This window comes from Toxotes jaculatrix, chromosome 23 (assembly GCF_017976425.1).
Source record: "Toxotes jaculatrix isolate fToxJac2 chromosome 23, fToxJac2.pri, whole genome shotgun sequence".
Classification (NCBI taxonomy): Eukaryota; Metazoa; Chordata; class Actinopteri; family Toxotidae; genus Toxotes; species Toxotes jaculatrix.
This window is the reverse complement of record NC_054416.1, coordinates 9,380,059-9,393,524: the sequence shown is the minus strand read 5'-3', so window position 1 is coordinate 9,393,524 and position 13,466 is coordinate 9,380,059. Positions and strand designations below refer to the sequence as shown.

At 39.8% G+C, this 13,466-nt stretch overlaps 1 protein-coding gene across 8 annotated transcripts in view; it reads right to left on the bottom strand.

The window, feature by feature from the left end:
• LOC121176846 (nuclear factor 1 B-type-like) overlaps window positions 1-13,466 on the bottom strand; it is a 70,911-nt gene extending 57,445 nt beyond the window's left edge. For 2 of the 8 annotated variants that reach the window (XM_041030940.1, XM_041030946.1), the window contains exons 1-2: window positions 13,371-13,466; window positions 3,994-4,525 (exon numbers count right to left, since the gene is read on the bottom strand). In XM_041030940.1, the coding sequence (XP_040886874.1) occupies window positions 3,994-4,525; window positions 13,371-13,466 (628 nt within the window). Of the gene's footprint in view, window positions 1-3,993; window positions 4,526-7,292; window positions 7,462-8,984; window positions 9,316-13,370 lie in introns of those variants that run through there. The other 6 variants (XM_041030944.1, XM_041030945.1, XM_041030943.1 and 3 more) reach the window with 4 other exon arrangements.

Below are 13,466 nucleotides of genomic sequence, written 5' to 3'. Positions count from 1 at the left end.
GATTGAGGAGGTCAGCAAGGGGGGCTTACGAGCAGCTCCCCCGCCTCCTCCCCTGACCACCACCCCCAGGCAAAAAGTCTTTCTCCTCCACGTGCCCTGAGCCTGCAACGGCACGTTTTCACTGATCTGATTTGCTCAATTAAACTTCAGAGGACATCCTGCCACATCCCTTTGCAAAGGTCGTGACCCCAGGGGCAAAGGTTAAGTCTGGTGCTCGTAAAACAAGTTCTCCATTAACATGGCAGCATGTATACAGAGGCAATCCATCCATTTCCACAAACTATCATGACGGTGTGAAAAAAAAAAAGTTACGTTACTGAGGGGTGGGAGTAGGGGGGTGGGGGGTGGGAGTCAAGGTAATGATGTTTTATGGCTGTGTTAACTTTCAGCACCAGAGTAATGGGTAAGCTGCTTGACCTTGACTTCTTTAGTCTCCCATTGGACTACCTCAGCAATCCCTTTCTGTCACTGGTTATGAGGTAATTCACTTTCCTTTCAAAATGATAAAAACACTTTGTAGTCATTTCTATTTACTACCTTTCACAGTTAATTCCACTGAAGCTACCTCTTGTTGAATTCATTCATAACTGAGGTTGTTTATGGAAAATACAAAGCAGATCATTTCCGAAACATTTTTCAAGATTCTTCCAAATTTGTTGCTTATTTATCTTAACCACATTATTTTCATTTTCATATTTTATTTAGATATTTAACTTTGCACAGCCGAGAGATTTCAGTGAAAACAATACCTACATTTGTTGAGGAAATAGAGATGAGCAGTTTAAACCAAATAGAAACGAGGACTACAGTCTTCTAACATGTCCTAACACGACGATTAGCTACATGCCTTTTTACAGCTATTCCATCAATCTGTCAAACTGGATATGCAAAATATGAATCCAGGTGGGGAGAGGCAACGATTTAAAGGGAAAAAAAAAGAAAAGAATTGCACTTCTTGCTTTATCAGATAAAGATTAAACAGTGCATTTGAGTGCAACAGCAGTGTGTGTTTGTGTGTGTGAGAAGCCATGGCCCTGTATTGAACACAGCCTGCCAGTTGGCACAATGGATGCCACAACCCCCACTCCCAGCCCCCAGCCTACTTCCCAGCGGGCATTCATCTGGGCATACACATGGGTGCTACAGCCCTGCCTGGCTAAATGCGTCTGTGCCCCAGAACAAGGGGGCTGAGTGCCCTCTCTAAATTCACCCAGCACTCTCGCTGCCAACCCGCCGACCTTTCTCAGGCAGCAACCCACCAGAATCAAAAACAAATACACTCTGAACTTTTCGATTTTTTGCCACAAAAAAATAACTCGAAAAAAAAAATTACTGGCGAGTAAATAACGGCAGCAACATATTTTATGCGATCCAATTACAACACGGCAGTAGCGAGCCACTGCCAGATAGCAGGGAGAACAATATTAAAAGCATTGTCCGGAACAATTTTTTTTTTTTCCAGCAGTTCGCACGAATACCAGATTCTGTTTCAGTCAGAGCTGTTTGCTAGTTTCTTTGTGTTTGATTGTATGTTTGTTTGTTTCGTGCAGTTGCAGCAGAACAAAGGCAACGGCTTCCATTCTGCCACTGTCAAAAAACTTTCCAACGTGCCCACTGCATTGCGGATGCCAACCAACGAATCAAAGGCATGCTGCAAGCAGACAAAGAGGGTTTGATGCCAACCTCCAAACCTCTAACAACCATTACTGGTGATTTGCCTGCCTCCCTGGCACGGTGCAAAACAAAATGGCGCCATGCCGCACGCTACCACAATATGGCTGCATTGTCTAGAGATGGGCACTGCTTGGTAACTTGAAGAAAAGAAAAAGACGCCGTAGCTTGCAAAAACGAAAAAGGGAAAAAAAAACATCACCGTCTCTGTGATCCTGGTAAAAGAATGTTATTTTGTATTTGCCAAAGTTTCAACAACAAAAATTTTGAGGACAGCGGTAAATAACCGCTCTGATCTGCAGTGCGACTGAATTTATTTATCAGCAAAAAAGAAAAAAAAAACAAGAACCGTATGTTCACCATCTATTTCAAACACTAAAGTGAATCTTCCTGCCAATAATTTTCTTTCCCTCCATTGCAGACATATTTTCCCAAAATAATAGCTGGTGAAATACCGTCCATCACGTACAATACAAGCGCTAACTTACCATTTAAATGGTGTATATTATCAAAACAAAAAAAACAGCACTAAAGAACCATTCTCGAGTTGGTACTGAACAGTTAAAAATGCAGCAGATGCAAACTAGAGAAGCGGTGGCATCCTACAAAAGACACAAAAGAGGGTCTGATGCCAACCCCGGTGCCAGTGGCAACCATTATTGTCTCTGTGCTGTGCCTTCTGCTTTCCCTGGCACTTATCAAACACAAAATGGCGCTCAAGGTTTGATGATAATGAGCTAGCTATACCACCATTTCTCCCTCAATAGCAAAGTATTGATGGTTATTTGGGGTTAGTGCCATAGATTTAATAGGGAGGGATTTCAATAGGGAATACTATAGAGGGGGATTCCTATGGTGAGAACAGATAAAGGGAGGAAAAGTGTGAGAGGCACGAATGGCTGAAATTTAAACATATATTGTAGCAAACCTATTTTGGAGCAAACACAAAATTTAATTTTGAAAGAGTTGCCCTCAATTCTAATTTTTAAAAAAAATTGATCGCATGTCTGAGTAAGTAATTTCAAAATAGGAAATTGGCATCATCTATCTAAACAATATTTTCTGAAGAACTTGTGTCTATCTTTAATTACAGTGTGAAATATCAGATGCAAAGGTGATCCCTCTGTCATCAAATAGCGAATGAAAATTCACATTTTCCTTCTTCTAGTTTACAGTTTGGAAGACAGAATTCCCAGTGATGCATTTGGTTGGACATCATTTCAAATGTTTCAGTAAGTGCCATAATTACATGAGTGTGCAGCATTGGATGTGTCCCCACAAAAAAAATGAAATACAATAATTCAAACCTAATTTGTTTTAAAACAGCCATTCAGAAAAATGTGCGTGTCACAACCTGTTCCAGTTTTTTTAACCTCTTATTTCACACTGTGCTTTCATCTAAAAGAAACCAGCTTTTCAAGAACTGCAGGTTTCCATTTCAGCACAAACACAATCATTTTTTTATAAGCGAATCTTACGTACACTTAAAAACTAACGACTGAAACTTATTGCAAATATTAACACAGCCCAAAGTCTACTCACGCTTTCAATGCTGAGCTGTAATGTGACTTTCTATCAGCAGTGAGTATTAATATGTAGCAAGTATTACCTTTTTTTTATGAAGAAAATCTCATTTTAAAACAAAACTCTTCTCATGTGATTTTGGACTGACAGCAGAAGAGTTTAAAAATTACAGAATGCTGTAATTCTTTTTCTCAACTTCAGTTTTTTAAAAATATGCAGTTAATATAAGTGAAATAACAAGGGCTTTAAGAGGATCCTGTGTTACTGACAAACAGGCTCAAAAATATACTCTAGATATAACTAGATGGTTCACTTTAATTTAACCAGCGTGTACTGCAACTTTTCACAAATGTCACTACTTAATATCCAGGTGTACAGTGTGTGTGCAGTTGTACAAGCCTGTGTGGCTGTGTGTGTGTGTACGAGATAATACACAACCAGTCCAAATTATAACTGAATAATTACTGAAAGTGAGTGGGAGCTGCTGCTGGAGTACAGCAGAGCAAAGGCACATTAAGAACATGTTCTACATTTAGTATCGATTATAAATTTTCTGTTTGTTTAATAATACGTCACAGTTGAACCATATAAAAACGTATGCTGTGTATATACAGCTCTGACTATAAAGTTTCTCGTGTTTATTTGTCTTGCAAATGTAGTGGTGATTTCAGCCAGTCTCCGCAAGGCTGCCAAAAAGTAACACATGTGACCCTTGACCCTTGACCCTGCCATCATTCACACATGCGCATTAGCTCACACACACAAAGTGAAACACACACAGTATGAGCTTGAACCTACCTTGGTCCTGGACATAGTATGCGAGAAACAAGTCCAGCTCCTTGACTGATACTGTTATGTGGTGTGGCTGGACACAAAGTGCTGGGTTGGTGCAATGTGGAGACTTGACGAGGCGCTCGCCATCTGTACTTTCCAGAGGGATGCCTTTGAAGAGGATGACCATCACCAGGTCCAGACGCCAAACTTTGTCGGCCTGCCGCAAACAGTCAATCCGGCGGATCTTGCCCTTCTGGTCCGGGTTGGATAGCACGCAGCACGGGTGCTTCTTGCCCGTCACGCTGAGGACAAAGTCCTCCCGGTACTCCTGCCGAATGTCCTTACGCAGCTTGGCCAGCAGCCTGGATGCCCATTTCTGCTTGACCTCGGGCTTCTCGCTCAGAAGCTCGTCCTTCACCGCGCGCTCCTCGTCCTTGGACATCCGCTTCTCGTGCTTCTTGAAGTACTTGCGTTTTCTGGCCTGGAGGTTGAACCACGTGTAGGCAATGGCACGGACGTGAGGAAGAAGTGCCTCGATGAAGGGATGAAATTCATCCTGGAGCATCCAAGGGACACAGTGAGGAGAGGGGGGAAAAAAAAGAAGGAGAGAAATGTAATCAGAAACTCATGTCATCAAACACGAAGAAGAAATATGGGTTTAGTCAGCTACTAATCTGACGCAGAAGGGAAGTCAGACCACAAATAAACAATTCCTCATAATCAATCACATAATATCTAATTGGCAGTTTCAACAGCTTTGAGTCGAGAACTTTCTCTGCACACATCAACACTGCTTTTACCATTGTAGATGTATCTGGACGTACTACAGGTATGACAAGGAAATTCCACTGTTTATACCAACTGCCAGCACTACAATAGCACCAAGCCCGGTGACTGAACGCACTCGTGTCTCTGCTCTCATTTCCAGAGCATGCTCTGAGCAGGACGCCTGTGCTGCTGCTGCTGCTGCTGCTGCTGGTGTTACAGAGAGCATGCGCCCCTTGCAGTTCCATTTCTCTAATCAAACTATTCACATTCCAACGTGATCACTTCTTATCCCATGTTCACGAAGGACGGAGGATAAGCTGTAAGGCCAAGTGGTGTGCGGTCACTAAAATAGGAGGTAAAGGAGATTCCCGCTCTCCAGGCACATACAGAGAGCATCATACACAGGCCGAGGGTACAAAATGCATCAGAAACACAAGCAGAGGCGAAAGGCGGCATATAAAACAAAGCGATCGGGTGAAAGGCATTTGCGAAGGTTAAGTTAGGACTCATTAGGAAGTTCACACCAAATCATTTCAAGTGCTGAGGTTAACACACGGAATGACACTTGCGCAGCTTCATTCCAAAAACCTGAGGTCAGACAGCGATATTAAAATCCCAGCCTGCTTTGAAAATGTCTCATCTCTCTCATCTCATCCCATCTAATTAACAGTTTAAAAAAAAAAAAAGTCTTCTTGGAACTTATTTTTCTGATAAATGTTATGATATTTATATCAATATTAGTGAAAATATTTTCAACACTTTTTTATATGGGTTATCTTTTGTAGTCAGTTTTTGTGTATTCTTTATTAAACGGCACTTTATAGCATCTTCTACATTATCTTTAATTCTAAACTGAAAATTCATTCCAAGAACGAGTCAAAAGAAAAAACTTTAGCGATCCGCATTTAACTGAATTTCTCTTTATCCTTACAACTAAAAAAACAAAATACCAACAGTCCTACTGCAAACCCAGCAGTTCACTGGCCTACGGGCGTTCACATCATTAATACTTCAGTAATTCTTAAACAAATTACAATAATCTCTTAATGCTTTTTTATCTGTAGGTGTAGGAATGCACAGGGTGGTGTGAGTGATTTAGGAGTCATCAGAAATTACAGCAGGTGTGTGTGAGAAGTGGAAACACTAACTTATCTTCGTTTTAGGTCATTAAAATGTCAAGTTTAATAAGTATAAGCAGCCCCTTTGAGAAGAGTTAAACCACATATTGTTCTTTTTGGAGGCAGCCAGGCAGGCAGGCTATGGGAAACCACAGAAATCCACTCCCTATCTGTGACTGCCGCTGGTGCTCCTCTAAGAAGCCACATTTCTGGTCTGCACTTTTGGGGCAATAAAATTCTGCTCAAGTATATTAATGTCAAATTATAATCCTTTAACATTCAGCGTGAATAAACATTTTATTCTCTGCATATTCTAGTTTTGAAATGTTACATATTTACAATGGATGTTATGGATGCTACACCTACCCACAGTCTTTTAAAAAGGTTTAAAAAATAATAATTCACAGCTCCTTTTAATGTCACCTCCTCACTATAAAGTTGCCAATTAAACTGACAAAAGTAAGCAGTAAATGTGATCTGCAGAAACTTGTCTCTGAAATCCTTTTCACCCCTGGTTTCCTGTTCAAAATCACTTTAAATATTCCGTTAATTTTTTTTTTTTCTTTCTCTCAACCGGTCTAAAGCCAAATGCTGTAAAGATAAATGACTTGGCCAGGGCCTATGCAGTGCACTTCAGCTGGGGCCATAAAAGCACAATCCTCTTAAGTACAAACTAAACCACATCTCAGTCAATCACTTACTTATGCCAAGTAAAATATAAACAGTAAAACTGAGTCAGCCAAAACAGTCAGCTACTCTGTCCAAAGCTGAATCAACCTTATCATGCGTTTGATCTTCCTACAGTGAAAGTGGCTTTATCTTCTTCCAACTTCTCTTCCTTGAAATATAGGGGTTTTACTCTAATATGAAAATATACACGTAGAAAAAAAAATATAAACACAGCTCAAGCAAGGCCGGGAAGAGCGTGTGTGTGAGAGAGAGAGGTTATTAGAGGACGCAAATAACCTAATTAAACCTGAGAGGTACCTGTACTAATTACACAGGATTATCAAGATCCTAAAGTCTTGGACTGATGTCTTAAAAATCATCTTTATGTCCAACTTTACGCACACAGAGAACGCAGAAAGGTTGGGACTTCACGTACTTTTTAAGTGTCTATAGGACTGAAAAATAATTTTTCGTTTGGACTTTCGCTGGATTCTAAGATCTCGACATAAAAAAAACCCATAAACAATTATTGTACAAACGTGAGCAATGTGGATTAACAGCATCAATTTTGTTTCGTTTTAACGCTTCATTTTCACACACAAGGCATAAAAAGTGCATTATTGGTATGAGTTCTGAAACTATTTCCCACGCAGAGATGAAAGTGTGCAATCCGGGCGCATACACACAACTTTCTATTGCCTGACCACAATTTCATCACAAATCACAGCTTTTAAATTGCATGTTTAAAAAAAAGAGAGACACCAGTACCTGAGTCAGACAAATTGGAGAGTACATGACGAGACGGCTACACAGAAAGTGAATGTACTTGGACTGATTCCTCTGATCACTTTATCGCGCCATTCCTGGACCGATGTGCACCGTGCAAGACTGTGGAGCAGCTATCCGCGTAAAACCAAAAAAAAAAAAAAAAAAAAAAAACAGAAAAGAAAGAAAAGAGATTATCCAAGAACATCCATGAATTTTTGCGATCCAAAGATTGTCGCCTCCGCAGAGAAAATGAGATTTTACGCAGGAGATTTTTTTGGGGGAAAGTTGACATGCACAGTAAGCACTCGCAGATTCTAGTCGGAGAGCCGGTGCAAACGAGGCTGCTGCGTACTCCTCTAACACACGGGCTCTTTGCGCGTCTCGGTGCAGTGATATCTCGTTCATAAAAGCATTGTGGGGAGCTTCAGAGGGCGCCGAGTGAGTGATGTTCACCCCTGCTTTAACCAAACTTGATATGAAATCGACCGGTGCACCTTCGGTCCTGCGCGATTCCAGCAAATCAGACCCAACTTTTTTTCTTTTTTTTTTTTCACCCACGTAATTACACAGTCACACTCCTCCTCCTCCAAACACACACAACCCCTATCTACCATCCAGCACCTTCTTCTCCTCCTCGGCTATCTTAAAACACACTGTACAATTCAGTTAACCCCCCCCTCACTCCGGCAGAATTATTTTAAGAGCCTGGGGGACTTTGGACCACCGCCTCAGTCACATAGACACGGAAAAGGAAAATTTCCCTCCGCAGATCTGGCACCCTTTACCCCCGAGCTCTCTGTCAACAACATGCGCTTGCTCCTTTTCCAGTTTAGATAATTCAACGCAGTGTCTGTGGTTCACAGTAAAAACAAACATTCGGGGTTTTTTTCTCCTCTTTTAGATTGTCAGTTATATAATGGCATGGAAAAGATCATGAACTCATTTTTTTCCGCCTTTGGATTTTCTAAAAAGTTCCTGAAATACATTCTGATAAGATAAAACAGTATCTCAGATAAAACATAAAGCACTTTTTATAAAAACATTATGTCTTATGAGACACCTTGAATTTTATTGTTTTCTGCAGCTTGTACTGTTGTACAAACGACACGTATACGTGATGCCTAACTTCAAACTTTGGCACGTTTCAAAGAGTTTGTGTTTTTTATTATTTTTTATTTATTTATTTATTTATTTTACCAGTGAGCCAAACAACCCTGCTCTACACAAACACCTGAATAACATTTCTTTTGTTGTTGGCAAACTGTCAAACACTCATGACTAAGCTAGGTGTGTATTGTAACACTGTAGCCTTAATGCTGAAAGGACTGGAAGTTAAACATAGTTACTTTGTGGCTGCAGTGTGTGAGTGTGTGTCCGTGTGTGTGAGTGTGTGTCCGTCCGTGTGTGTGTGTCCTACAGAGCTGTCAACAGTCCACATAGAGTTCATTTGCCAAATTAAGGGGAATGGGATTTTAGCATAGGCTGCTGGAGAATCTGTGCCAAGTTTAGTACAATTTTGGCCCAAGCGTGCCAATGTTGTGGTCCGTGTTAAACTTAACCCACGTCTCCACATTTCTCAGTCGTCGCGAGGACAGGACAGTATTACCAAAAAAAAAAAAAGAAAAAAAAAAAGGGTATAACAAAGATCGTTATCACAACATTTGAAAGCAATAATAATCCATGTTCACGTACCATTGCACTGTACTGCATGGATTAATAGGGAATCCTGGAGCCTGGTTGAAACACACAAGCCGGTAGCTTCACATTTCTCACGTTCAACTTTGTGCTTTGCAGGGTTTTCTCTTGCAGTGCTCGCAAAAAAAAAAAAAAAGTCAACACCGGAAGACAATTCTTGGCAGATAGCGGTGAAAAGAAGTTAGGAGCACCTCGCGTTTTTTTTTTCTTTTCTTTTTTTCTTGTCTTCCTTCCTCTTCGAGTCTTACTTTTTTGGATCGTTTTTTGGGGTTGTTCAGTGAAGTTGAACGTGATCCAGAAGAGGCTGAGTTTTCGGCACTGGGCTGGTCTCCGCCTTCACTTTCACTGTCTGACTGACTGCCGCCCTCCGGCTCTCAGCAGCGACCGTTAAGTCGGACAAATTTCAAACAACTTGACGTCCGGTGTAACTTTTCTAAATAAAAGTCGTGTGGACAAAAACGACTTGAGCACATTGTTGGACAATGTGTGTAATTTTCACAGGGAGTAGCAAAACAATTATGTGTAATAAAATCATCTACAGTATAAGTCTCGCTAATTTTATGATAAATAATTTTATAGTAGTGTTTCCTGTATACAATAGTGTGATAGTATTTTCTGAAACTCAGCCAGGACAGTTACTTTTAGACAGTTTTCTTTTGGGCTCAAAACCATTTAATCCTTTAGTTTAACTAAAATCCTTAAAATCAGCAAACACTGAGGTATTGTAGCTACAACAATCTATGCCGTTTAGCGTTTCTGTTGTTGTAACGTGACTAACATTTGCTGATAACTGGATGCATTAATTTTCAACCTTCAAACAAGCTCTTATTTTGAATTTTCCCATCCAATTTCCCCGGGTGTTAAATAGCTGTTTCTCCGCAGCTTGACACAGCTCAGTTTTGTAATAGTGTTTGCATCCTTCTCTCTCATTGGCCAGAAGCAGTGGCCCCGGGACTCTGTACCCTGGGCCCCTCATTTCCGCTCCTCTGACGTGCTGTTTGGGACTTGACAGAGCCCGACAGTCAAAGCTGAATAGCGATGCAGTCACTGACTGAAGGTGGAAATGTCTGCTTTTTAGTAAATACAGTAAGGGAATTATTATTATTATTATTATTATTATTATTATTACATGCAGATGCATTACTGAGGAGTGGTAATAAGCCACTATCTGATATTTTCTATACACACATAGCAATACAAATATATATTTTCATTTAGCTACAAAACATGTTCATATTTCTGTGCCCCATAATGTTTGGTAATAAAGGTTTTTCTTCAAGTAATATATTTAAATGCCTGATCCCTACCTTACGCCTGCACTATGCTTCTAATTTTACTTACTCTCAAATGAAATTGCATTGTCATAAATTTTACTCAATCAGACATTGGCATTAGGAATTGTACTGAAAGAACTGATATAGCTGCTATTATACTTTTCTGATACATGAGTGTTTCTGTGGTGCTCATAGAGTAACAAGAGTAAGTGTAGTGTGACATCAATTACAATAACAGCAGAAATGGTGAGTGCTGTTGTAACAGTAACAGCCATAGTGGTTGTACTGTAGTATAGTAGTAATGGCTCCAGAGCAGTTGATTGAAAGGATATTTAAACAGAGTTACCTTGTAATGAATAATCATTCACTGTATTCACAGCCACAACAGAAAATGTGATTGTATGAATTGAATAGATAGTCTGGCAACAGATTTTGCCGCTCTTTCATCACTGTGATCATGACATTAACACATTATTCCCAATATCTAAAAATGTCATTGTCGTCATGGAGGTCCAGCATCTGCCTTAGACGTACCCAGTCATTGCTAATGATTCAGTTCTCAGAACAATTAAGCCAAGAGCATTCAGCTGTTGTCCAAACAATTATAAAATGCTAATCAATAATCATTTCAATGATAAGTTCAGTCTGATACTAATCTTTTGCGTGCCACTTTGAAGCAAACCTATTCGCCTATTCAGCTGAGGCTGAATAGATCCTGTCCTTCTGATTATTAAGCCTTTCAAAAACTAATTTAGGCTCCTACTAAATGGAAATTTTAAGCACACTTAAAAATATTGGTTTATGTTGTTCCAGACTCATCTAGTTGTTGTTTTTTTCCAAGAATGTTTTATTTAAGATTTAATTCACTTTACTTATTTAGTTGTTGTTACATTACATTAAAGGCTAGATCATTATCACACATACTGACTTCATAGTCTTTCTGCTTCCATTTATCCAACTTGATACCACGCCAGTCTAACGATTCACATGGCCTGAGCCCCTCGCAGATTCATCCCTCTGAATGTGGATCTACCGCCCCCATGTGGTTACAAACAGAACCGCTGCTCGCCTCTCTGGGACCCGCTGGAGAATTCAAACTGAGCTCCTGCACATGCTGTAGTTCTAATTTTAAAAGGTGGGGGTGTTTTAGTGGCATTTACTCAATTATAACAAGTTATACACTCGCCTACACCAAAGTCACAAAGTTTACTTTCTCTTTTTTCTCTATTTGCAGATCACTGGTACAACTACAGCACTGATGCTATAACCATTGGATTCAATAAAAAGACAGGTTCATCCTATAATGGTCCAAAATTCTTAATCTGGTAATAACTGCTAGAACAATGGCAAATCAGTCCTTATAATAAAAAGTACTGACTTATTATATATTGGAAATTTCTCAGCCAGACACAAAAACATTAACAGTACCAGATAAAACAAAATATCAATATCATGTTAAAATGCTGATTTATTTATTTTGTACCATTAGGTGGCAATACACCAGTGCTGCTACTGCACTGACCACCTGTGTCATTTGGTTATCATCTAACACATATGTCAGTATGTGGTCTCTTTACTGCAAAATATTATGTGAGCTGAGATACCTTTCTCCTTTAAGGTTAAACTGATTATATTTAGAGAGCAATGCACTGTGGGTGCTTCAGTGTTTGTGATGCCATTTCCTTCCATTGCACCATTTCCTATGGGGTTTTCATAATGGCTCTAAGTAACTTCTCATCGCAAGACAGCAGATCAGTTAGTCTCTGTTAAATCCCTCAGTCTTCTAACCTTTAACATGGACTTTTAATTAACTGCTATTCCTGACCATGACGTACTTCACATCATGTTCTGTCCCTGCCTGCTGATTCCCGCCTGAATTCTTAAAAGCACCAAGTGTTTTCATTTATCTGCACTTGCAGATATGAGAGTTGAAGCTGATTCTGTTTCTCTCCATGTCTTCCTTTAAAACAGCATCAGTTAAATGTATAATGTATAAACACAAGTAGCAATGCAGAAAAAAAGAAAAAGTAATTTGAAGACAGCCCATTTAATACATGTAAATTAATTAATATCACTAGAAGAAAATTCACAAATTGCTGCCATGGACACAGTGGCCTAAAACCTGACTGAAGAACAGCAGCAGCAGAGTCATTTCCTTCAGCTCATATGCAATGAAACAGACAAACAAACCTCAACCCAAACCCTGACGATGGAGCACAATAAAAGCGCGCCTGTAGTCCGACAAGTAAATAAATATTCAGAAAGAAATGTCAGCCTGCGTTGCCTCTTCAGCATGGGAAAGGCGCGGGCTGGACAAGGGTTCTTTGTTCGACACTATCAAATCAACACTGCAGAGGGTGCACAGAGAGGTGCACTTGAGGAACGCTCTTATACTGAAGGCATACTGAATACGTCCTTTAGTTAATCATCACGGTAAAAAGAAAAAAAAAGTTATTTTTTAAGCCCATTTCGATCACTCCTCACTTTCAAAATCCTCACTTCACTGCAGTCGAAGTGAAGTATAGCTGGGTTTGAGAGGCTTCAGTGATCAGAGCTACAACTGCTGGCCTTGAGAATCACATTAATTTAGAAATTAATGTGCCAGGGATCCTCTTTTAGATATCTCTAAAAATAAAAGCTAAAAAAAAAATCACTTAGCATGTCACAAACTAATTAGTGCTGTAGTCAAAATCTTTCATTGTGAAACCTTTTCCACAGGATCCCTCATAAAGAAAATGTAATCAGTCTTGACCTGGACACAGACAGACAAAGACACAAGCCAAAGTCCCAAAAGCAATAAAAAAAATGATGGTGCCTCAGGTAAATTCGATTTTGAGAGGGCTGTCAGAAGAATATGATATGTAGGTGAACAGGACAGGGTTGCAGTTCCAGACTGGCCATTGATTTTTCAGCTATATTTTCCAAAATAATGTCATAAGTCTGCAACTGTGGCACCACAGAATTTTAGATTTTGTAGATTCACATCATTAGGTTGTTACCAAAATAAATAACTAAATAAAAATCAGCCTTTTTGATGTTAATTTTGCTCGAGGCTGATGTTCACAACAAATCAAGAGGAAGAAAACGTGACAAAAAGGGCTCCACTTACCATCCACCACGTCCTGGCTGACATGTCATAACACAGCTGCCATTTAATGGACCTCTCTGTCAGTTTCCCAGCCATCACTGTGCTCCCGGCTCTCAT